A 27,034-nucleotide genomic window follows, 5' to 3' on the forward strand; every position below is an offset into this window, starting at 1 on the left:
ACGGAGGGAGGGAGGGAACGGGGGCCTGACGATATGTACCCAGAACCACCCGCGACAATGTTTTAGCCCCATCAGGCATTGGGATCTCAACCCAGAATTCCAATGGGCAGCGGAGACTGCGGGAACTGTGGGATAGCTACCCACAGTGCAACGTTCCGGAAGTCAACTCTAGCCTCGGTACTGTGGAAGCACTCCGCCGAGTTAATGCACTTAGAGCATTTTCTGTGGGGACACACACACTCGAATATATAAAACCGATTTCTAAAAAACTGACTTCTATAAATTCGACCTTATTCCGTAGTGTAGTCATACCCTGAAACATGTTACAATATGTTAGGATTAGTTAGTTAAATTTCAGTAAAATTTTTGGTTAAGGTATAGCTAAGCAGAACTCAGGTTTTACTATATAGTCTGCAGTCAATCAGGAAGAAAGCGGGGGAATGGGGGTGGGGGAATTGGAATCATGTTTTGCTAAGGGGGAGGAAATTGGAATCATGTTTTGCTAAAGGGGTGAATGGGAACAAGGACACAGGTGTAAGGCTCTGTGGTGTCAGAGCTGGGAAGGGGGACACTAAGGAAGGAAACTGGAATCATTGCTTGCTGGAAGTTCACCCCAATAAACATTGAATTGTTTGCACCTTTGGACTTTGGGTATTGTTGCTCTCTGTTCATGCGAGAAGGACCAGGGAAGTGAGCGGGTGAAGGAATAAGCCCCTAACAAGCACCCGAACCAGATGCACAAACAGCTGCCCATAAGTCTTTAATGGGCTCTTGGCTCTTTTCTCTCCAGGCAGACATTTCCAGTTTTCTTCCAAGTGATGATGGCTCAGCTGGAGAATTCAGTGAGAAGCATTCCTGCTGGGAAACCATCGGACTCAAGTGAGGTAGGCCAGCAAACACATCTGAGATCTCCAGCAGGGATTTACAAAACACAAGCCAGGAAACTGCAGGAAAATGCTACAGTAGTAGTGTCTTAACAATGATGTCCTGGCAGGTAGCCGAAACACAGACACACAAAATAACCTTTTGAGTATGGCAGTCTACCAAACTGCTTAATAGCTAGCTGGTACCCTGGCCAAATTCCCCATTAACTCAGCAACAAAGAATGTAGGCCATACTTACAGGGTGGGGGACTATATACTGGGAAGCAGTGACTCTGAAAAGGATTTAGGGATAATCAGTTGAACATGAGGTCCACTGTGAGCTAATATGATCCTAGAATGCAGAAATAGGGGAGTCATGAATAGGAGTAGAGAGGTTATTTTACCTTTCTCTTTGGTATTGATGCAAACCATTGCTGGAATAATGCATCCTGTTCTGGTACCCACAGTTCAATAATGTTGTTGATAAATTAGAGAGGGTTCAGAGAAGTGTCACAAGAATGATTAAAGGGTTAGAAAACCTGCCTTATAATGGTAGACTCAAGGAGCTCAATATATTTAATGTAACAAAGAGAAGGCTAAGGGGTGACTGCATTACAATCCATAAGTATGTACATGGGAAACAAATATTTAATAATGGGCTCTTCAGTCAGTCAGAAAAAGGTGTAACACAGTCCAATGGCTGGAAGTTGAAACTAGACAAATTTAGGCTTGAAATAAGGCATACATTTTTAAGAGTGAGAGTAATTAACCATGGAATTTATATCTAGATTGACTGTTTTTCTGAAATATCTGCTCTAGGAATTATTTTGGGGCAGTTCTCTGGCCTATGTTATACAGGAGGTCAGACTGGATAATCACAGTGTCCCTTCTGGCCTCAGAATCTTTGAAAACATGCATTGCCAGAAAACAGGACTAAACTTAGTAAAATTAAGTGGAATAGATAGGTCCTGCACCCACCTAGGAGTAAGAAGGAATTTTTGAATAGGGAGCATATGTTGGGATCAAGTAGGTGGATTGTACATGATTAATTCCCAGTCATTTTATGGGCCTGGGCACTGGTGGAGCTTGCTTCTTTCCAGACATTGTCTTCTGTGTTTTCATGGGCAACAAACTTATCTAGTAGTTCTAGCAAATGATGTGGGGGCGGGTTGTGTTTTGTGTCTGAACGGCCACATGGCTGAATGTGTGACTGTGGACTCTGCTCGTGAGCTGGGAAGTGGTTTCTCCCCGGCTGTTTCCAGGGTGAATAGAAAGATAGATTTATCAGATGGAGAGAGTATAAATCTGGCAGGTGAGGCAAGCTGGAATGGCTACTGAATGATTTTGACTTTCACGGGTAAATGTTTGTGGAGTCTTTTAAGATGTAGGATCTCAAACACTGTTTCTCAAACATGTCCCTTCCCCTTTGCACAGCAGTGATGCCTCAGGCTCTGGCAGGATCTGGGCTCTTTACCCTCTGTGTGCAGGCACAGTGCATACTGTAGTAGCATCCAGTAATATGAAGGGAAATGCAATGGCTCTGTGTGGACAACAGGACTGGATTACTGTGTTGTCACTCCCCAGGTACAGCTAGAGAAGCTGCTGCACTGGAACATGGCGGTGCGGGATTTCCATATCCTTGTTAACTTGGTCAAGGTGAGCACATTCATCTTTCCTTCCTTTCACCTTCCCAGCAGAGTCCCACCCATCGATGCCTGAGCATGCAAGGAAAACAATGTGACTTACACTATTTTGGAGAAATGGTCTGTGATCGTGTAATCAGAGCCAACTGCAGTGTGTACTCATGGGGTGGCACATTCAACCTTCACTTTGGCACATCCTCACTCTTGTAGCCTTAGCATTCTAGTAGCATAGTTTTTTGTATGGACAAATAATACAGACAAAGAAAGGAGGAAGCAGAGAGGCCCTGGAGAAGGACAGGAACACAGGAATTATCCAACGGTATCTGACTCTTCGTCCACTCAGTGCAGTCTCCTGACTCGGACAGAGACCAGTGTTAGCTGCTTCAGAGGCAGATCTAGAAACCTACCGTAGGCAATTCTAGGATAACCTGACTCCAGGGACACTTCCTGCTAATTGTCACAGTTTAGGAGAACTGCATTCCTCCTCTGTGGTCCAGCAAGGGCAACCACTTTTAGGCTTCTGGCTCCTCAACTGTCACCTTTCTTGGGCTGAGACCCACATCTCTCTCCATCTTGACTAGGGCTTTTCAGGCTGCACAGATCCCTGCCTGCACTGTGAATTCCCCAGCAAGCCAGACTGTCTAAACCGGACAGCGTCTGCACTTTGCTTTCTCCTCAGAGGCTATAAACCAGGGGTGGGCAAACTTTTTGGCCTGAGGACCACATCTGGGTGGGGAAATAGCATGCAGGGCCATGAATGTAGGGCTGGGGTAGGGGGTTGGGGTGCGGGAGGGGCTGCGGTGTGCAGGAAGGGGCTGAGGGTAAGGGGTTGGGGCACAGGAGGGGTGCGGGGTGTACGAGGGGGCTCAGGGCAGGGGGTTGGGGTGCAGGAGGGGGTGCGGAGTGCGGGAGGGGGCTCAGGGCAAGGGGTTGGGGTGCAGGAGGGGTGTGGCAGGGGGCTCAGGGCAGGGTGTTGGGGTGCAGGAGGGGTTCAGGGTGTGGGCTCCAGCCCAGCGCTGCTTACCTTGAGTGGCTCCGGGGTGGCAGCGGCACGCAGCAGGGCTAAGGCAGGCTCCTTGCCTGCCCTGGTCCCGTGCTGCTCCCCTCCCAGAAGTGGCCGGCACTACATACCTGGGGGAGCGGGGGGCAGAGGGCTCCACGCGCTGCCCTCGCCTGCGGGTACCTCCCCCGAAGCTCCCATTGGCCACGGTTCCCCATTCCTGGCCAATGTGAGCTGTGGGGGGCGGTGCCTGCAGGTGAGGGCAGCATGCAGAGCCCTCTCCCCCCCTCCACACCAAGGGCTGCAGGGATGTGGTGCTGGCTGCTTCCGGGAGCGGCGCAGGGCCAGGGCAGACAGGGAGCCTAACTTAGCCGAGCAGTGTCACGGCAGTGCCAATCCCGCAGGCCAGATTCAAAGCTCTGACAAGCTGGATTTGGCCCATGGTACGTAGTTTGCCCACCCCTGCTATAAACAGTGTAATTGACCGCAGTTATAAGTTACCACCCAGTTCTTTCTAAACAAGCAAATTTATTCTTAAAGTGAAAGCATTAGAGAGAAAACAAAATCCTTCCAACCCTTCTGTGACATTTTCTTAGGGTGTCCACTGTGTAGATCACTGTGCTACCCACCAATTTCAGCAAGAGAGAGACTTGCTGGTGTTAAACTATGTACCAGTTCACCACCCAGATAAATTCAGGACTTTGCCAGCCCTCACTTTGCCTTACACAACACTTTGTGTACCCCAGTCCCCAAACTCCTGAGAAGCGTCCCTCTGTAGTATCCAACCCCAGTCACTGGACACGTTCAGTAATTACCAGGTAAGTTGTCCCCAAAGAGACAGTGAACACACAGCTAGAAGGTTACAATTCAGAATCAGGTCCTTTAGAGCAACACAGCACTGTAATCAATTTATGGTGAAAACAAATATAAATTTATTCACAAAGAACAGATTCAAGTAAGTATTGAGTAAGAATAATGGAAACAGAAATAGTTATAAATAAAATAAGAGAATGACATGCTTTCTGGAGACTAAAACTTACCAAGTTACAACCTTGACTAAAGCATTTTCTCACCCACAAAGTCTTTCTACAGAGCTTGCTGGTTTTCAGTCAATCCAGGATCCATTCCTTCATCAATCATCCCACTCCTACAAGGGTGGTCCACAGTGAAATGGATAATAGGGTCTTGTCTTTGCACCCCCTGTTATAGTCCAGTAGACTTTTGAAAGGCATTCCTGTAGTTTGTTCTTCAGTGTGGTGGCGGCATCTTGAGTTCACATCCCCCCACAACCTGTTTTTCCTGTTGACTTTACATGAAAATGTAGCTTCCGTTCTTTTTGCACACAGTGCTTAATTTTAGGGCTGTCAATTAATCACAGTTAACTCAGAATAATGAATCACGATTAATTGCACTGTTAAATAATAGAATAACAGTTGAAATCTACTAAATATTTTGGATGTTCTTCTACATTTTTATATATATTGTATTCTGTTTTGTAATTGAAATCAAAGTGTATATTTTTTTATTACAAATATTTGCACTGTAAAAATGATAAACAAAAGAAATAGTAAAAAGAAAAGGAGTACTTGTGGCACCTTAGAGACTAACCAATTTATTTGAGCATGCGCTTTCGTGAGCTACAGCTCACGAAAGCGCATGCTCAAATAAATTGGTTAGTCTCTAAGGTGCCACAAGTACTCCTTTTCTTTTTGCGAATACAGACTAACACGGCTGTTACTCTGAAACCAGTAAAAAGAAAAGGAGTACTTGTGGCACCTTAGAGACTAACCAATTTATTTGAGCATAAGCTTTTGTGAGCTACAGCTCACTTCATTGGATGCATTCAGTGGAAAATACAGTGAGCAGATTTATATACACACAGAACATGAAAAAATGGGTGTTATCATACACACTGTAAGGAGAGTGATCACTTAAGATGAGCTATTACCAGCAGAAGAGCAGGGGGGTGAGGGAAAGAAAACCTTTTGTAGTGATAATCAAGGTGGGCCATTTCCAGCAGTTAACAAGAACATCTGAGGAACAGTGGAGGGGAATAAACATGGGGAAATTGTTTTACTTTGTGTAATGACTCATCCACTCCCAGTCTCTATTCAAGCCGGAGTTATTTGTATCCAGTTTGCAAATTAATTCCAATTCAGCAGTCTCTCGTTGGAGGCTGTTTTTGAAGTCTTTTTGTTGTAATATCGCGACTTTTAGGTCAGAGATCGAGTGACCAGAGAGATTGAAGTGTTCTCCGACTGGTTTATGAACGTTATAATTCTTGATATCTGATTTGTGTCCATTTTTTCTTTTACGTAGAGACTGTCCAGTTTGACCAATGTACATGGCAGAGGGGCATTGCTGGCACATGATGGCATATATCACATTGGTAGATGTGCAGTTGAACGAGCCTCTGATAGTGTGCCTGATGTGATTAGGCCCTATGATGGTGTCCCCTGAATAGACATGTGGACACAGTTGGCAACGGGCTTTGTTGCAAGGATAGGTTCCTGAGTTAGTGGTTCTGTGGTGTGGTGTGTGGTTGCACTGACTTCCTGAGGAAATGACAATCCATCGGTGATCTTCCTGAAAACACCATCCTGGCCACTATGGATGTAGAAGCCCTCTACACCAACATTCCACACAAAGATGGACTACGAGCCGTCGGGAACAGTATCCCCGATAATGTCACGGCAAACCTGGTGGCTGAACTTTGTGACTTTGTCCTCACCCATAACTATTTCACATTTGGGGACAATGTATGCCTTCAAATCAGCGGCACTGCTATGGGTACCCGCATGGCTCCACAGTATGCCAACATTTTTATGGCTGACTTAGAACAACGCTTCCTCAGCTCTCGTCCCCTAATGCCCCTACTCTACTTGCGCTATATTGATGACATCTTCATCATCTGGACCCATGGAAAAGAAGCCCTTGAGGAATTCCACCATGATTTCAACTATTTCCATCCCACCATCAACCTCAGCCTGGACCAGCCACACAAGAGATCCACTTCCTGGACACTACGGTGCTAATAAGCGATGGTCACATAAACACCACCCTATACCGGAAACCTACTGACTGCTATTCCTACCTACATGCCTCCAGCTTTCACCCAGACCACACCACACAATCCATTGTCTACAGCCAAGCTCTACGATACAGCCGCATTTGCTCCAATCCCTCAGACAGAGACAAACACCTACAAGATCTCTATCAAGCATTCTTACAACTACAATACCCACCTGCGGAAGTGAAGAAACAGATTGACAGAGCCAGAAGAGTACCCAGAAGTCACCTACTACAGGACAGGCCCAACCAAGAAAGTAACAGAACGCCACTAGCCATCACCCTCAGCCAACTAAAACCTCTCCAATGCATCATCAAGGATCTACAACCTATCCTGAAGGACGATCCCTCACTCTCACAGATCTTGGGAGACAGGCCAGTCCTTACAGACAGCCCCCCAACCTGAAGCAAATACTCACGAGCAACCAAACACCACACAACAAAAACACTAACCGAGGAACCTATCCTTGCAACAAAGCCCGTTGCCAACTCTGTCCACATATCTATTCAGGGGACACCATCATAGGACCTAATCACATCAGCCACACCATCAGAGGCTGTTTCACCTGCACATCTACCAATGTGATATATGCCATCATGTGCCAGCAATGCCCCTCTGCCATGTACATTGGCCAAACCGGACAGTCTCTACGCAAAAGAATAAATGGACACAAATCAGATATCAAGAATTATAACGTTCAAAAACCAGTCGGAGAACACTTCAACCTCCCTGGTCACTCAATTACAGACCTAAAAGTTGCAATCCTTAAAAAAAAACAAACAAACAAACAAAAAACTTCAAAAACAGACTCCAACGAGAAACTGCAAATCTGGAATTAATTTGGAAACTGGACACCATTAATTTAGGCTTGAATAAAGACTGGGAGTGGATGGATCATTACACAAAGTAAAAACTATTTCCCCATGCTAATTTTTCCCCTACTGTTACTCATACCTTCTTGTCAACTGTTTGAAGTGGGCCATCCTGATTATCACTACAAAAGTTTTTCTTTCTCCTGCTGATAATAGTCCACCTTAATTGATTAGTATCATTAGAGTTGGTATGGCAACACCCATTTTTTCATGTTCTCTGTGTGTGTGTGTATATATATATATATATATATCTTCCTACTGTATTTTCCACTGCAGGCATCTGATGAAGTGGGCTTTAGCCCACAAAAGCTTATGCCCTAATAAATTTGTTAGTCTCTAAGGTGCCACAAGTACTCCTCATTCTTTTTACTGATACAGACTAACACGGCTACCACTCTGAAACATAGTGCACTTAGTAGTTCTGCAATTTCTTATTTGAGTTCTTTCACAACTCTTGGGTGAATACCATCTGTTCCTGGTGATTTATTACTGTTTAACTTTCAGTTTGTTCCAAAACCTCCTCTTTTGACACCTCCATCTAGGATGGTTCCTCAGATTTGTCACCTAAAAAGAATGGCTCAAGTGTGGGAACCTCCCTCTCATCCTCTGCCGTGAAGACTGATGCAAAGAATTCATGTAGCTTTTCTGCAAAGGCCTTATCTTCCTTGAGTGCTCCTTTACCACCTCAATCGTCTAGTGGCCCCACTGACTGTTTGACCGGCTTCCTGCTTCTGATGTACTTAACAGAAGTCATGTCATTCATGGTGTCTAGAAACTTTACCTCTGTATCCTGTCTTGAGGTGACATAGTCAGTATACCTTTTCAGTCTCTCTGCATATGTGAATTCTTTCCATACCCCCAACCATTCTTGTTGCCTGTCTGTGAACCCCATTCTGCTATCTCTGTTCTCAGATGGGGTGACCAGAACTAGCATCCCAGAGGAAGATATACTCTTGGTTTATAGAACTGTGGTGTTATATTTTCTGTGTGAATGTTCGCTCACTTTGTAGCTAGTGTGAGCTGAGCACATTGCACATCCCAGAAGCTCCTTGCTTTCCTCCATTCACCCCACAAGCTCCTGTGTGCCAACCTCCCATCTCATCCCTTCTATTATAGACGTTACATGCAACTCCCCCTAATTACCCGCCTGCCAAGAGTTCTGTGTGCCCCATATTTCACACTCATCCCATGTCAGAGGTTTGTTGCTCCCCATTCCTTTCTTCAACAGTTCCACATTCTTCCTTGTTAGGGGGCTTATTCCTTCACCCACTTACTTCCCTGGTCCTTCTCGCATGAACAGAGAGCAACAATACCCGAAGTCCAAAGGTGCAAACAATTCGATGTTTATTGGGGTGAACTTCCAGCAAGCATGATTCCAGTTTCCTTCCTTAGTATCCTCCTTCCCAGCTCTGACACCACAGAGCCTTACACCTGTGTCCCTGTTCCCATTCCTGCCCTTAGCCAAACATGATTCCAACTTCCTTACTCCCATTCCCTGTTCCCATTTCCCCCTTTAGCAAAACATGATTCCAACTTCCTTACTCCCATTCCCTGTTCCCATTTCCCCCTTTAGCAAAACATGATTCCAATTTTCTTACCCCCATTCCCTGTTCCCATCTCACACACCCACATGCCCACCCCCACCCACACCCCGTCACTTCCTCATTGACTACAGATTATATAGTAAAACTTGAGTTCTGCTTAGCTATACCTTAACCAATCATTTTCCTGAAATTTAACTAACCAATCCTAACATATTGTAACATGATTATGTAACCAATTATATCCCACCACCTCAATTAGTTTACACCCAGCAAAATTAATTATACAGCAGACAGGAACAATCACAGAACCAGACAGAGATTATACAGACAAACAACAGCAAAGTGGGAACTATAATGACAAAACAATACAGAAGTGAGGATTTCACATCCCAGCTATTGATAAGTGAGTTCTTGCCAGACAGGATGCTATCAAACTAAGTTTCCTTTTACATTTTCTAGGCACTTCCCTTCCTCTGGAGGTGATAGGAATACAATCCTGTCCTGATAGTGCCTAACAGCCCAATAGCACCTTATTTCAATGTGACTAGTTTGGAATGTGAGGATGTGACCGTTCGCTTCCCAGCTTATGGCTGCCTCTGCTGCTTAGCCAAAGGCCTGAGCCTAAGCACAGGGCCACAAACTGTCACAGTAAGAGAAGGCCCTTACACTGGCAGATAGTGGTTTTGATTCTTTCTTTCTTTTATACCTCTATCACTAGCCAAGTGATAAGAATACACCTAAATTCTTAGAGTATAGGCCTTTACAGACAGGCCTGAATATCTATATCCTAACATTCCTCATGCCAGATGCCCTGTGTTCACTCTCATTCCCTCCATGTCCTCCATTTCTTCCTTGCCTGCCCATGGCAGGCACTCTGTGTTTTCCCCTTTCCCCCATACCAGGGTTCCCCAGTCTCCCTCTCTACCAGAGATTCTGTCTTCTCCCATTCCCCCTCCTCCATATGAGGATCCCCCATTCTCTCCCCCATGCCAGGGGCTGTGTGTGCACGCTCCCAGTCCCCTCACATCTCCTTCCTCACCAACACTGTTATTTGCCTGGGAGATAAAATTGTCGGTGTATCAACATGTTGAATTGTACTGGGAGGGTGAGTAAGGATATTGGTGTTAGTGCGTACCATCAACTAGTTGTTTGATAGCCAATTGAAGCTGTGGCTGTGCTAAACAGATGTCAAGGGCTTGGTGTGTTCCTCCATTTTTCCCCTTATAGTTTTCCCTCAAATCAGTAGGGTTCTGGTCATTGACTCCTAAAACGTTCCCTGGAATTTTGAGCCGATTCATCGTTCAAAAGTTATTGTGTTCTAGGCAGAAAGACACAGAAATGCCGTTGAGTTTACAACCTTTGCAAGCTTGCCAGTCATTCTCTGTCCCATTCCTTCTGCATCCCAACATGTTGTTTGATTTTTGATTGCAGTTGCACATTGAGCAGAATGGATGCAGTTAATTTAGAACCCCGCAAGGTATATGAATAGTTTAAAATTATTCCTTCCCAAGAGCATTTCTTTGCACTTATCAATACTGAATTTTATATGTTGTCCTGTTGTCCAGTCCCCTAGCTGGGTTAGGTCTCAGGACTGGAGAAAACTCTGAGGAACTGCAGACTTGCCTAAATAATTTTGTCATCTGCCAATGTCACCACCTCCCTACTCCCCTCCCTTTGTAGATTAGTAAACATCCCTCTTAGCACCGTACCTTGGTACTCCAGATGTTAACCTTTTCACCATGATGAAAACTGACCACTGAAACTCTTTGTTTCCTAGCCAGTTTCTGAGCCTTGGACAGCACTTTTCATCCAATGATGACTTCTTTTCTTTAGGCTTGGTTGCAATATCATTCTCTCTTCCTCTTTTCTGTCACACTGATGTACCCCCTACACACCCACCGTACCTTGCACACCCCACTGTTTTCTATCCACATGAATATGCATCCAGTTCCCCACACTAGTCACACAAGACCTCCACTCCCCCACACTTAGATCTGGGAATGGGTTCCAGCTGAGCCTGGCTTCCCAGTGTTACCCCTAACACTGGGGATACCATCAGCTAAGTGCTAGTTCTTACCTGTTTGCTCTTGTTCTCACTGTTCCTTCCCCCTGAACTGGCTCTCTCGTTCTCTCCGAGCAGGTGTTCGACAGCAGGCCTGTGCTCAGTATCTGCCTGAAGGTAAGTGAGAACTCAAGATTGCAGAGAATGGCAGCCTGATTGTGGTCTTTCAGGAATTGTTCCCTCAGTGGGGTGGGGAGCGGTTACAGAGTTCCTCTTCTCTATTAGGTCAGGCAGCAGATCTGCCTCTATCTCATGCCCAAGTGCACCGGCTCTTGGACTCTGCCCTCATTTGTGCCCAGAATGCCTAACAGCGTGACTCCATTGGAGCTCCACTGCTGGTACTTCCCCAGCCTCTGCTGCCTATGGAATCCTACACATAACACAACAAGTACAGTGAGGGCTCACAGAACAGCTGCAGGCAGCTTTCACACTGAGCCCAGAAGGCAGCAGTGTGTTCCCCTACATGGCCCTCCCCTTTCCAGGACCTCACAGACTGGCTGCTTCATTGCTGTGTACTTACTATTATTGTTTCATTTTATATTCCTAGTGATATGGTATAGTCCCTGTGCATGCCAGGAACTTTAATCACTAGCAAAAGGAAATGTCCCTGCCTCTAAAGCTACCAGACTTGTTTGCAATTGGATTCCAGTGAGACTCCTCATAGGATATGGAGATCCAAATCTAGCCCTTAAGCAGGAGAGATCTGTGATGGACCTTTAGAAGAGAATGCCCTAAAAGAGAGGAGGAACCTTTCCCTGTTTACCTGAACTCCTTGCTAAGGTGGAATTGCCCTTGGCTCATTCAAAGAAGAATTTAGAGTTTGGTTGATGGAATAGCCAAATGCAATAAGAAAAAGTGTGTGATGTGTTTACTTATCATCCTTCTGCATTCACAGTATGGCCGCCTCTTTGTGGAAGCCTTCTTGAAGCTTGCCATGCCTCTGTTGGATTACAGCTTTAAAAAGCACAGGGTAAGAATTTCAGAGGCACAGAGACTTGCCTGAAATCCATTTGGAAGCTGAAGTAAGAGCAGAATGCAGCTGCTGGCTTCTTGAGTGTATTGCAGGAGTCCAATCTTGAGAGGACAAAAGCATGGATCACATTTACATAGTCTACATCCAAAAATAATGGTTGCAGCCTCCTAGCCAATGCAGACTTGAGAAAAGCCATCTTCATCACTTCAGCTGTGCGGTCATCTAAACATAACTGGGATTAAAGCAAGCCTCTCATTTGTGAACTTTGGTTACAAGTGATGGATAAATACACTCAATAGGCAGGTTTGAGATTACTTATGTCATGTCCTCCAGCCCACCAGATCAAACAGCGGGCTAGAAGACATGCATGCAAGCTGGTGAGTAGCCAGTGAAATGAACAGGGTAGCAGAGCGCTGTTGGTAGGTCAGTAGGTGGCAGTCTGTGCCAGGTGGAGTTTTTCAGTGCCTGATTTCATTCTCAGGTACCAAGCACTACAATATTAGAAGCTGGATGTCACAAATCTCATGGTATGGATCTCTGTCTCTTGGCCTATGTCTGCTAGAGTGGAGAGTAATCATAGAATCATAGAATATCAGGGTTGGAAGGGACCTCAGGAGGTCATCTAGTCCAACCTCCTGCTCAAAGCAGGGCCAATCCCCAACTAAATCATCCCAGCCAGGGCTTTGTCAAGCCTGACCTTAAAAATATCTAAGGAAGGAGATTCCACCACCTCCCTACGTAAAGCATTCCAGTGTTTCACCACCCTCCTAGTGAAAAAGTTTTTCCTAATATCTAACCTAAATCTCCCCCACTGCAACTTGAGACCATTACTCCTTGTTCTGTCATCTGCTACCACTGAGAACAGTGTAGATCCATCCTCTTTGGAACCCCCTTTCAGGTAGTTGAAAGCAGCTATCAAATCCTGCCTCATTCTTCTCTTCCGCAGACTAAACAATCCTAGTTCCCTCAGCCTCTCCTCATAAGTCATGTGTTCCAGTCCCCTAATCATTTTTGTTGCCCTCTGCTGGACTCTTTCCAATTTTTCCACATCCTTCTTGTAGTGTGGGGCCCAAAACTGGACACAGTACTCCAGATGAGGCCTCACCAATGTCGAATAGAGGGGAACGATCGCGTCCCTCAATCTGCTGGCAATGCCCCTACATATACATTCCAAAATGCCATTGGCCTTCTTGGCAATAACAGCACACTGTTGACGCACATCCAGTTTCTCATCCACTGTAACCCCTAGGTCCTTTTCTGCCCAACTGCTGCCAAGCCACTCAATCCCTAGTCTGTAGCGGTGCATGGGATTCTTCCGTCCTAAGTGCGGGACTCTGCACTTGTCCTTGTTGAACCTCATCAGATTTCTTTTTGGCTCAATCCTCTAATTTGTCTAGGGCCCTCTGTATCCTATCCTACCCTCCAGCGTTTCTACCTCTCTTCCCAGTTTAGTGTCATCTGCATAACTTGCTGAGGGTGCAATCCACACCATCCTCCAGATCATTTATGAAGATATTGAAGAAAACCGGCCCTAGGACTGACCCTTGGGGCACTCTACTTGATACCGGCTGCCAACTAGACATGGAGCCATTGATCACTACCCGTTGAGCCCGACAATCTAGCCAACTTTCTATCCACCTTATTAGTCCATTCATCCAGCCCATACTTCTTTAACTTGCTGGCAAGAATACTGTGGGAGACCATGTCAAAAGCTTTGCTGAAGTCAAGGAACAACAAGTCAACCACTTTCTCCTGATCCACAGAGCCAGTTATCTTGTCATAGAAGGCAATTGGATTAGTCAGGCATGACTTGCCCTTGGTGAATCCATGCTGACTGTTCCTGATCACTTTCCTCTCCTCTAAGTGCTTCAGAATTGATTCCTTGAGGACCTGCTCCATGATTTTTCCAGGGACTGAGGTGAGGCTGACTGGCCTGTAGTTCCTAGGATCCTCCTCCTTCTCTTTTTTAAAGATGGGCACTACATCAGCCTTTTTCCAGTCGTCCAGGACTTCCCCCGATGGCCATGAGTTTTCAAAGATAATGGCCAATGGCTCTGCAATCACATCTGCCAACTCCTTTAGCACTCTCGGATGCAGCACATCCGGCCCCAAGGACTTGTGCTCGTCCAGCTTTTCTAAATAGTCCCGAACCACTTCTTCCTCCACAGAGGGCTGGTCACCTCCTCCCCATGCTGTGCTGCCCAGTGCAGCAGTCTGGGAGCTGACCTTGTTCGTGAAGACAGAGGCAAAAAAAGCATTGAGTACATTAGCTTTTTCCACATCCTCTGTCACTAGGTTGCCTCCCTCATTCAGTAAGGGGCCCACGCTTTCCTTGACTTTCTTCTTGTTGCTAACGTACCTGAAGAAACCCTTCTTGTTACTCTTAACATCTCCAGGCCAGGCCTTTTTTCACACACACAGAATCCTCTGGCTGGAAACTGATTGCTGGGACACCACATGCGCAGAGTACGGGAACAGCTGGAGCTTGTTGTTTTGGTGCCAAAACACTGGCTAATAGTGGAGCCACAACTGCACTTCCTCAATCAGCCCTGGCTGGCTCTTTCTCTACCACATCAAACAGCACCACTAAGCAGCTCTGCTGTGGAAGATCATTAGGCCGCTGGCCTTAGGGTGCTGGCAGCAGTCCTCCTACCTGCTGCTGCTCCTCTCTCTTGCCTCCATCCCCAGACTCTGACCGTGAGGTTTAGTGGTGTGGCTGATGCCCTAAAACCATTGGGTCATACCCAGTGTGGCAGAGGGTTGGCCACCCCTTGCTGGAGATTCTTGCTGCACTAGGAGGGTGCCTCAGAGTAGTTGAGAGTTTGGCTGAAAATGACTTGTTCACATATTGTGGTCTGCAACATGACTGTCTGGCCCACTGGAAAAAGTATGTTGACAGTTCCATAAAAAGAAAGGGAGTACTTGTGGCACCTTAGAGACTAACCAATTTATCTGAGCATAAGCTTTCGTGAGCTACAGCTCACTTCATCGAATGCATACTGTGGAAACTGCAGAAGACATTATATACACAGAGACCATGAAACAATACCTCCTCCCACCCTGTCTTCTGCGGTTTCCACAGTATGCATCCGATGAAGTGAGCTGTAGCTCACGAAAGCTTATGCTCAAATAAATTGGTTGGTCTCTAAGGTGCCACAAGTACTCCTTTTCTTTTTGCGAATACAGACTAACACGGCTGTTACTCTGAGACAGTTCCATAGTTGCCTAGAATTTGAGGCTTTCAAGGTATCATGACTGGGACTGAGATGCAGCCCAAATGCATATAAAAATCATTTGGGCGCCAAAACATTGATGTTTCCAGGGGCTTCTGTGACCACGCTGAATGTGGTGTCTGACCTGCCAGTCTCTGAGCAGTCTTTGGAAGGAGGGAGCATGTTTGTGATAAGTGCTAACAAACCAAACTCATCTGACATCAGCCTGAATGTGCCCGATTAAACGCTTCTCCTGGAGTGTCCTTCCCAGGCTGCAGAGAACTAGGTAGCTCTGCCCCCTTGCTTCTGGAGGCAGGAGCGTGCTTTCTCTTGCTCTCTCCTGGGCTGCCATCTCTGAGACCCCCCCACCCCTTTGAAGAGCTCAAGTCTCAGAGCACTTGGACAGTGTGAGTGTGCTCAAATGCCAGCTTTGAAGATCTTTAGGCACAGTCCTCACTAGAGTCTCTAGACAGGCCCCAAATTGCTGCTTGTGGCCACACAAACTTTTGAAGATGTTGGTCTCCGTCTCTCAGCTTGGTGGGGGCATTACAGACCACATGTTGTTGCTGCCTGGGCTGCAATATGGGGCTGGCTGCTCTATGACTGCTATCACATTTCAGCCAGTGGGTAAAGCTGCTTGTGAAAAGTTGATTTCCCCGGCCCCAAAGCACTTTGACCCTATAGGTGCAGGGTTCTGTGCTAGAGAATAGAGAACAGATTCAGTTCAAAATGTCTGGCTTGACTTGGCTGTTTTGCAGAGCTGTGGAACAGAGTGGTGTCCATGATACATGTCTGGTGAGCACATTCTCTTGTTGGTTATGAGACTATGCAGAGTTCAGCTCCCTTATGGCTGCCATGTCTTAACTTGTTGGGTATTTTCTGTGGAGTGGGCAGAGCGTATGTCTTTATATCTCTGTAGCACTGGTAGGATGAATAGGAGAGCTGATAGTCTTGCTTCCAAGTTATCCTTTGTGATGGGTAGCAAATTCTTATGGATTTGAAAATACAGTACCAGTGACCCAGGTGGTCCTTTTTATTACAGGAAGACGTGCAGAGTTTGCTGAAAACTTTGCAGCTGAGCACCAGACAACTTCATCACATGTGTGGCCATTCAAAGGTAAGGGAGACTCTAGACTCTGCACTAGCTTTTGTATTCACAAGGCCTTACTAATCTATGTTGATTTCTCTGTGTGTCTGTCTGTCACCACTGCACCCTCACATGGTGTCTCCAGGGGTCCCACACAGGACTCCTCTTCACAAGAATGTGACCAGTATAAAGCTCCTGTCATGGTTGAAGTGTCCTGACAGCAAAGCTGCTCTGGGTTTAATAAGCACAGACGGACGCCTGCAAATTGTTCTGCGCTCCCTTGCCAGCTGTCCCAGGGGATATGCTTCCCAGGTTTACTCATCTGCTTGGCCTCCTCTGTTGTCCAGGCCCATTAGTCTGGGAGAGTATGTAATTCCGTGGGCAAGTTAATGATATAAATGTAAGGGAGGGTCATTTGATTTATAAAAATCTACAGAATCATAAATTCAACGGTCTCATCCTCTGTGGCCTGGCAAGGGGGACTCACTCCCCACAACAGTCCTCCCCAGCTCCAGGTCCTCCAGTTGGTAGAAATATTGCTGATACGATGTCGTCAGAAATGGGTGGAGTTGGGTATCACTCAAAAGCCCTTTCTCCCACAAACACAATAGTACCAAAGATGACAAATGTAGAACAAGGCCTTTTATGATATATAAAGGGAAGAAGGAGGATCCTGGGAACTACAGGCCAGTCAGCCTCACCTCAGTCCCTGGAAAAATCATGGAGCAGGTCCTCAAAGAATCAATCCTGAAGCACTTGCATGAGAGGAAAGTGATCAGGAACAGCCAGCATGGATTCACCAAGGGAAGGTCATGCCTGACTAATCTAATCGCCTTTTATGATGAGATTACTGGTTCTGTGGATGAAGGGAAAGCAGTGGATGTATTGTTTCTTGACTTTAGCAAAGCTTTTGACACGGTCTCCCACAGTATTCTTGTCAGCAAGTTAAGGAAGTATGGGCTGGAAGAATGCACTATAAGGTGGGTAGAAAGCTGGCTAGATTGTCGGGCTCAACGGGTAGTTATCAATGGCTCCATGTCTAGTTGGCAGCTGGTATCAAGTGGAGTGCCCCAAGGGTCGGTCCTGGGGCCGGTTTTGTTCAATATCTTCATAAATGATCTGGAGGATGGTGTGGATTGCACTCTCAGCAAATTTGCGGATGATACTAAACTGGGAGGAGTGGTAGATACGCTGGAGGGGAGGGATAGGATACAGAAGGACCTAGACAAATTGGAGGATTGGGCCAAAAGAAATCTGATGAGGTTCAATAAGGATAAGTGCAGGGTCCTGCACTTAGGACGGAAGAACCCAATGCACAGCTACAGACTAGGGACCGAATGGCTAGGCAGCAGTTCTGCGGAAAAGGACCTAGGGGTGACAGTGGATGAGAAGCTGGATCTGAGTCAGCAGTGTGCCCTTGTTGCCAAGAAGGCCAATGGCATTTTGGGATGTATAAGTAGGGGCATAGCGAGCAGATCGAGGGACGTGATCGTTCCCCTCTATTCGACATTGGTGAGGCCTCATCTGGAGTACTGTGTCCAGTTTTGGGCCCCACACTTCAAGAAGGATGTGGATAAATTGGAGAGAGTTCAGCGAAGGGCAACAAAAACGGTTAGGGGTCTGGAACACATGAGTTATGAGGAGAGGCTGAGGGAGCTGGGATTGTTTAGCCTGCAGAAGAGAAGAATGAGGGGGGATTTGATAGCTGCTTTCAACTACCTGAAAGGGGGTTCCAAAGAGGATGGCTCTAGACTGTTCTCAATGGTAGCAGATGACAGAACGAGGAGTAATGGTCTCAAGCTGCAGTGGGGGAGGTTTAGATTGGATATTAGGAAAAACTTTTTCACTAAGAGGGTGGTGAAACACTGGAATGCGTTACCTAGGGAGGTGGTAGAATCTCCTTCCTTAGAGGTTTTTAAGGTCAGGCTTGACAAAGCCCTGGCTGGGATGATTTAACTGGGAATTGGTCCTGCTTCGAGCAGGGGGTTGGACTAGATGACCTTCTGGGGTCCCTTCCAACCCTTATATTCTATGATGATTCATGATTCTATGATATGCAAGAAAAAAGTTTAAAAATCAGCGGTTGTTTAATTATACTTTAACACAGGGATGCGTGGCTTACATAAAAAAGACACTGCTCTTTGGTAATTCTAGGGAAGTTAGACTTGGCATTTAGGACTGAAAACATTTATTCATCAAAGTCGTCATCTGTGTTGTCTCCGTCTAGGGCACCACTGCTAGACACAGTCTCACACTGATCCTTGTCGGTGCCGCATTCGCACATCTCGGTACATGGCAGGCTGCTGGCCAAACATTTTCAGGGTGATGAGCATCTGGTCTTTGCACACGAGCATTTGATTAGCTGAAGGATTGATTCGGGAGCGCATAGTATTTCACACACAAGTGTGATCAATCCATCCTCCAAGACCCATCCATTCCTGACAAGGAAGGGTAGTTTTGGATGCACTCAATCATCCTGGAGCCATTTCACTGCTTGATAATTTGCCCTCTTGGTAGCAGGTATAAATGCACCCCTTGTTGGTGGTAATTTTTCTCCTGTTGTCTGCTTCTTGGCAAACATCCACCAACATAGCTCCGCAAGTGTCATAATGTTGATTTTCAAATGATAAACTCAGCATATCAACGCCTCCAGTGCATTTATGATCGCGTCAGTTACTGCTTCATCCATTCTGAGCACCCTCAGAGTGAGGAGAGAGTCTATGGAGGCTGAATCCAATGTCTTCCAATATGATAATTTGGCATTTCCAACCAACCTTCCAGTGGTGTCACACCCTGAAAGGGTTTGGAAACCTGGCAGTGCAGTGGCATTTAATGGTCTGAGTGATTGAAAAATGTTTCTGACAGCACCTGAGCCTGGGACTGCTCCCCATTAATACACTCCTGATAGCAAACCATCACAGCAGCATGAAGAGTACCTTTGCTATCTCCTGTACCTTCAAGGAAGTCTAAGTTATCCACAGCACAAAATATACACCTACCCTTGATGAGGTTTAGGGGAACGTTCATTCGGTTCCAAGAGGTAAAGAACTCTGTTTGCAGTTGCAGTCTCCAGGCAGAGAACTTTGTAGTAGTCAGTGGAGCAGTCAAAAGCTGCTGTGCAAAAGCTGCTTGAGGAATTTGCTGGATGTTTTGGAATGAATTATTAAACCGACAGCCACTTGAAATGGTAGATTATGCATATGCCTCATGGTTGTCGTGTATGTGTTGGAAAGCTGTTTCACTCAAGCACTCATACATGAGGCTTTGCAGTAAAATAGCAGCCTTGTGCTCTGCTTGCTTACTGTCATACTTGCTGCTGCTGAAATCACTGCAACCACCAAAGCACCACTTAAAGTAGTAAAAAGAAAAGGAGTACTTGTGGCACCTTAGAGACTAACCAATTTATTTGAGCATAAGCTTTCGTGAGCTACAGCTCGCTTCATCGGATGCATTCTGTGGAAAGTGTAGAAGATCTTTTTATATACACACACAAAGCATGAAAAAATACCTCCTCCCACCCCACTCTCCTGCTGGTAATAGCTTATCTAAAGTGATCACTCTCCTTACAATGTGTATGATAATCAAGTTGGGCCATTTCCAGCACAAATCCAGGTTTTCTCACCCACGCCCCCACACACACACACAAACCAACCCACTCTCCTGCTGGTAATAGCTTATCTAAAGTGACCACTCTCCTTACAATGTGTATGATAATCAAGGTGGGCCATTTCCAGCACAAATCCAGGGTTTAACAAGAACGTCTGGGGGGGGGGGGGGTAGGAAAAATCAAGGGGAAATAGGTTACCTTGCATAATGACTTAGCCACTCCCAGTGTCTATTCAAACCTAAGTTAATTGTATCCAATTTGCAAATGAATTCCAATTCAACAGTTTCTCGCTGGAGTCTGGATTTGAAGTTTTTTTGTTGTAAGGTTTTTTTTTGGTGGGAGGAGGTATTTTTTCATGCTTTGTGTGTATATAAAAAGATCTTCTACACTTTCCACAGTATGCATCCGATGAAGCGAGCTGTAGCTCAGAAAAGCTTATGCTCAAATAAATTGGTTAGTCTCTAAGGTGCCACAAGTACTCCTTTTCTTTTTGCGAATACAGACTAACACGGCTGTTACTCTGAAACTTAAAGTAGTAGTAGTACATGTCACACAGTGTTATTTTTTTCAGGTTTGGCATCAGCTATGGATCCCTGAAATGTCCAGGTACTGGACAAAATGCTTTTCTGTGAAAATTTTGCAGCTACAAACAGTGTCTTCATATTACAGTTAAGATTAGTGCTTTCTTCCACTTTTGATCGTGCCACTTCTTTTGCAGCTTTTAAGGATATGCTCTGTGATTCATTTCAGTGGATAGGATTGCTAAAAACTATGTCCATATCCTGCGGTTCATCTTCAGTAAGTGCTTTAAGAGCCTTTCTGCTAAGCATTTGCTCCTCTTCAGTCCCATTCAAAGTATATATTTCTCTGCTCATAGCCTCTGCTTCAGACATCACCACCACTTTCCCATCCAGAAGAGCCTCTGTGAAGCAATGTATGAACTCCAGCTGAGTCTCAGTTTGCAGTAGTACAATCAATATTTGGTTCTGTTGTGTTTACCTTTTGACACAACATATTACATGCATTCTTGGTGTAGCACTCAATCTGATAACCAGTGTTATCAATGTTCTCTCTAAGAGTGACTGCTTCATATAGTTTCATACCTCTCTCAAGTGTTGAAACTGTGCTTAAGGGGATGACTTCCAGCTTACTGAAGAAGAAGCAGGTGTTCTTCTCGAAATGCATGCCACAGCTGGCACTTGTCCCAGCACCTTCAACTTTTTTCTGATGGTCAATGTGCTTCATCACCAACCTTCCAAATTCATTTTATGGGCCCACTTCTTATAGCATGTAAGGTGCCACCAAATGTGTTTAGCCCGGTCCACCCATGGTGGTATTCTCCAAAGATTCAGCTGCTAGTTGGTAGTCTTTGTCTCCCCATTGATGCCTAAAAATGATTAAGACCAAAGTAAAAACAAGGATTTTGTAATAAATTAGTTTAGGGTGTAATTAATTATGTTATGTAATGTATGTTATGTAGCTGTGTGCGTACTGTTTGGGGATGGATTCCAGTAATTTCTGGCCTGATACTGATGTCTTACCCCGTGCCTTGGTACCACTCTTGGCATAATAAACAAAGCTGATAATCAATATCACTGAACCGCTTTTTTGCTGATGATGGCAAATCAGCTTGAAGCACTCCTTCCATTGATAGTCATCTGTAACATTAAAAAAAACGAATCAGGTGTCCTGTTTTGAGCATTAACTGATAACACAGACTGGCAGTCAAGGGACACAGCTTATCTTGTGAGGGCTGCATGTTTGGCATGCCTGTGTTCAACTATGCTTTCATAAAATGTTGATTTTTTTTAAACATTTTCTCCAATATCTATCTATGGAATTGTTCTAGGTTTGTCATGTTTAGTACCATTGTGCTCGTGGGAGAAGGGGCTTTCAATGATACCAACTCGACCCATTCCCAACAACATTGTATTATCAAAATTTCAACGAACTTGAGGACCTGGAACTGGGAGCCAGGTGGATGGGGCAGCAAGTTCCCCCTGCCATGCCACAGAGGATGGCACTATTGAAATTATGATTCTGTAGATTTTTATGAATCAAATGACACTTCCCTTACCTTTCTATCACTATCTTGCCTTGGAAAGAGATTTTAGTATATTAAGCTTGCAGACTATATTGCCTGCCACCATGAGGTTTTGCACTGGGATTCCAGGACCTAGGCTAGCTGCTTCTCCCATTCCTTCTCCCTGTAGGTTTATTCATTATGCACAGCCTCCTAGGTATCCTCCAAGCTGCTGATTGTGGCAGCAGCCACCCTCAAGCATTGAAAGATCCAGATCGCTCCCTAACTCAGCTATTGATCAGCTGCACATCAGCAGCGCAAGAATGTGATGGGCTGGATCACAGAAACCCCCTTGGGGCTGCCAACTGATGTGCCAAGACTACTTCTGCCCCTGCTTTCCTGCCCTGCCAGCTTGGGACTTCAGTGCCCTGCCTGGTTTGAGCCAGACCCGCTAGCCTGCTGCAAACCCAGACCCAGGTCTGAACCACGTCCCCTAACAGCTGTAGGCTTAATTGAAAGCAGCTTAAGAAGTGTTCCTGTCTTTAACACTCAGATGCCCAACTCCCAATGGGGTCCAAACCCCAAATAAATCCGTTTTACCCTGTATAAAGCTTATACAGGACAAACTCATAAATTGTTAGCCCTCTATAACACTGATAGAGAGATATGCACAGCTGTTTGACCCCCAGCCCCCAGGTATTAATACGTACTCTGGGTTAATAAGTAAAAAGTGATTTTATTAAATACAGAAAGTAGGATTTAAGTGGTTCCAAGTAGTAACAGACAGAACAAAGTGAATTACCAAGTAAAATAAAATAAAACCCCCAAGTCTATGCCTAATACAGTAAGAAAACTGAATACAGAAAAAAACTTCACCCTCAGAGGTTTTCCCGTAAGCTTCCTTTTACAGACTAGTCTTCTAGTCTGGGTCCAGCAATCACTCACCCCCCCTGTAGTTACTGTCCTTTGTTCCAGTTTCTTTCAGGTATCCTTGGGGGTGGAGAGGCTATCTCTTGAGCCAGCTGAAGACAAAATGGAGGGGTCTCCCAGAGGTTTAAGTAGACTTTCTCTTGCGGGTGGATACCCCTCCCTTTCCCTCTATAGAATTCCAGCTACAAGATGGAGTTTTGGAGTCACATGGGCAAGTCACATGTCCATGCATGACTCAGAACTTACAGATAGCAGCCATGGTTCACACGCTACCTGGAACATCCTCATGTAGACTTCTTACGTGGATTGCAACCTTCCAAGATCCATTGTCCATTAAGTGCTTCTTGACTGGGCACTTAACTTGCAAATTACTTTCTAAAGAAGCTGACCAAATGCCTTACTAAGGCTATTTAAAATCAAACAAGTATACAGCCAATATTCATAACTTCGAATACAACGACACATGCGTACAAATAGAATGAATATATTCAGTAGATCATAACCTTTACATAGCTTTGTTACATGGCATATGTAGCATAAAACATATTCCAGTTATGTTATATATATATATACATACATACACACACACATTCATAAGCATGTTTCCATAAAGCCTTATGGGGTGCAGAGTGCCGGACCCATCACAGCAACTGGCACATCTGGGGCTTCCTTTAGTAGGGAGGAAGCGATTGTGCTCCCCACAAAGCGTCATCTGTCAAAGGCTAAAGACATGAGGAGGACTACGCTCAAAGGTCCTGCAGCCACTGGGAATTCTGGCTTCCATTGTAGGACCCTGGGCATAGCAACATGCTTGACCTCTATTCTCTCCCTGCTCTCTCAACGGAGCTTGCAGGAAGGTGACTACAAGAACAGGATTGGTTTGGATGTAGCCTGCATGTTTCCCTGAGATGGTGGAATACCCCTCACTCCCTCCCCGATGGAGAGGAGAGCCCCTAGAGATCCCAGCACATGGTTATCTCTGTAGATACTAGCAGAAAAGTATGAGGAGCAGCCTTCCTGTCTCATTTGGGCCAGGGATTGTAGACAGGGTTGACAGAAATCATTATAAGAAAAGGAGTACTTGTGGCACCTTAGAGACTAATACATTTGTTAGTCTCTAAGGTGCCACAAGTACTCCGTTTCTTTTTGCGAATACAGACTAACACGGCTGCTACTCTGAAACCAGAAATCATTATGTCAGCTCTACCCTACATTAACAAGAGGAGACACAAGAAGCAGCTCTCCAGCCAAGGAGACCAAAAAAAACTGTTCCTCTGGGCAGAATCTGACCTGCTTGCTACTTGGCATCTTGCTTAGGAGACAGGCTAGCTCAACCAGCAGGATCCTCCTGCAGGGAATGCTTCCACTTTGAGCAAGTAATTCACCTGATTTGTTCAGCGGGAGGCATCCCAGCCCTCTGTTCATTGCAGAGCTTGGCTCTCAGCTGAATCAATTCTGCAGCTATCACAGAGAGATCAAGGTAGGGCAGAGGACGTTTTTCCCACCTATAGCTGTCCCTTGTTCTCGAGTGGGGAGGGAGGCCACTCCACCTCACTACACATCAAATAGACCAATCCATGTCTTGACTTTGACCCCATGCTGCCATGCAAAGTTCCTCTGCCTATCCCAGTGCTGGCAGAGGAGCAGAGAAGGTTCAATTGCCTCAGACTGACTGACTGCCCAGGATCTGGTACGCTGATGTTCCTGTCCCAGGAAGATCCCATTGCCCATCCCTCTGGCTGTCCCAGGGCCCCTGGCAGTTTCTGCTTGAAGGCCTGGTGCTTGGGACGTCCATTTTAGCAGAGGAAGAAGTGTAACAGCAGAGCGGATGGCCCTAAGTGTGCCTTTCAAGACCATGTTTGCATCTCTTTGGAGGAAACTAATAACAGCATCAGCATTCTCTTCAGTTTTTCTCTTCAGTACCTGACAGTTACAAGCTTAACTCCAGCCTAGCTAAGTGTTTTAGCAGGGAATTTCCTTAGGTTTTTAATCCATGTGAGAATGCTTGAAGCCAGGAATCCCAGTGGAGCCTGTGTGCTGTGTAGGGACTCTTTGGAACCCTGACAGGAGAGGCTATTGAGACAGGGAGGAAGGGCATTGCCAAAGGAGAGGAACTTGGGAGGGCAGCCAGCCAGGGAGCAGGGATTTATAGCCTTGTAAATGAATTCTGGGATCTTGTGCTCCCTCTTCCTAAAGCACTCAGTGCAGAGTATGCAGCTTCCATCACTCTACCTGATGCATGGTACATTTTAGTGAGAGGAAGTGTATGTATGATAGACACTGGGTGACTGGGATTCCATCTGAGAGGAGACTGGCAAAACAAGGATTAGCCTTGAGCAAAGACAATAGGATGTGATTTACTCAGAAGAGTTTTATATCACTGCTGTACAGTGCTAAACTGCTAGAACAGGCCCCTGGCTGAGCAGATGGGTTCCAGGAGAAACTGGTCCCTCCACAGTACTGAACAGATTAAAGGGGAATGAGTTGGATTTCTGTGTGGGAGTTACCAGCTGCCCTTGTGGGGCTGGGCAGGGATGTTTGGGCTCACTGGGCCTTTCTCCATATTGGATAGGAATTTTGGGTTGCTCAGAGGAGTAATTTTGTCTCCCTCTTGCACAAAAGGCTAAAAAAAGGTTGCAAAGATTTTAAATCTTTTTTTATATTAATCAGGTTTAAAAGTGTATGGGACTAGAGATGGCAGCATTCTCCTTGGACTATTCCAGCCACACAATATCCCTGGTTGCTTCGTTCCTGCCCATCTGTATAAGAAGGATAAGTGTAACCTTGCTTACAGACTAGTACAACATCTTAAGAATCATTAGAGTTGTCAGGAGAATAGCTACAGTAGTTGCTTTTGCATCTCTTCTTTACACCAAGATGCCCCACTGCATAAAATTTAAAGAGCAGGAGAAGCTAAGCAAGAATTAGGTGTAATTTCATTGTGTTTGTGTCCCATATTTAGATTCACCAAGACCTAGGATTGACCAACCACGTGCCTTTATTGAAAAAGTCCCTGGAGCAATTTGTATACCGAGTAAAAGCCATGTTGGCCTTCAATCACTGCCAGGAAGCATTCTGGGTGGGCATCCTCAAAAACAGGGACCTGCAGGTAAGGATCACAGCACTGCCAATCCTGTGAAGTGGGGTGTTTTGGTTTTTTTTTGCTTTGGATACTGTCACAGCTCAGGGAAATTGCACCTGTATTCCCTCTCCATGGTCCAGCATGGGCAGCCACTCTCAGGCTTCCAGCTCCCCAGCCGTTGCTTCTCTTGGCTGAAGACCCGCATTTCTCTCCCACCTGACTGGGATATTTCCAGGCCACACACCCCTGTGCCTGCACTGTGAGTTCCTCCGCAAGGCAGTCTGGCTAAACACGCCTGTGTTGTCTTCTCCTCAAAGGCTATAAACAGCGTAATTTCCCGCAGTGAAGTTACCACACAGCTCTTTCCAAGCAACCATGTTTATTCCTAAGGAGAAAGCATTACAGAGAAAACATTAAAAACAATAAAAGAACCTACATGCATCCTAATAAGCTTACCAGAGATCACCCCAACCTCAACAAGGGCTTTGGCATCAAAGTCAGCAGATCGACCTCTCGTACTGTTTGCAGATAGGAGGGAATCTTTCAAATCCCACCAACAAGGTTTTCTGTAGTCACAGTTCATAACAGCTGCTAGCTCAGAACAAGCAACCTCATGAAAATTTTAGCCCTTCCTTTATGCAGCCTGGGTCTTTGATCTGGGAAGGGGTGATGTGTAGACAATGGGCTTAGCTTCAAAAGGCTTGGGTTTTGCATAACTGGACGAGTTACATTTGCATACACCTCCCTCTGGAGATTCCTGGGAAGCTCATAATGCTTCCCAACATTTACTTTAGTGCTGTCTCCACCTAAAGACGTTACATACAGTCCCACAATAATATATAATCCTTTGAATTTTTAATACAAGTAACTTCCAACTTAAACTTAATTCAGTAAGGTTTGTCCGGATATTGCAGGAAATTGCCATATCTGTCACAGGTACAACTTAAACGTCACATTGAGACAAGCTTGAAAAATAATCAAATTCCATTTTAAAAAGATGTGAAAAGACCATCCAGGTTGCATGATTAATCTCTGGAAGGTCAGGAAATGCCAAAGATTGCTGTGC

The 27,034-nt window shown here is 45.5% G+C and overlaps 1 protein-coding gene across 2 annotated transcripts in view; it reads left to right on the plus strand.

Annotated features, from left to right (window-relative positions):
* Window positions 1-27,034, plus strand: part of FANCD2 (FA complementation group D2) — a 188,853-nt gene that overhangs the window by 156,260 nt on the left and 5,559 nt on the right. For both annotated transcript variants that reach the window (XM_048858923.2, XM_048858924.2), the window contains exons 37-42: window positions 791-884; window positions 2,448-2,519; window positions 11,133-11,171; window positions 11,950-12,024; window positions 16,282-16,356; window positions 25,849-25,995. In XM_048858923.2, the coding sequence (XP_048714880.1) occupies window positions 791-884; window positions 2,448-2,519; window positions 11,133-11,171; window positions 11,950-12,024; window positions 16,282-16,356; window positions 25,849-25,995 (502 nt within the window). The remainder of the gene's footprint in view (window positions 1-790; window positions 885-2,447; window positions 2,520-11,132; window positions 11,172-11,949; window positions 12,025-16,281; window positions 16,357-25,848; window positions 25,996-27,034) is intronic.

Source organism: Caretta caretta, chromosome 7 (genome assembly GCF_965140235.1).
Source record: "Caretta caretta isolate rCarCar2 chromosome 7, rCarCar1.hap1, whole genome shotgun sequence".
Taxonomy (NCBI): Eukaryota; Metazoa; Chordata; order Testudines; family Cheloniidae; genus Caretta; species Caretta caretta.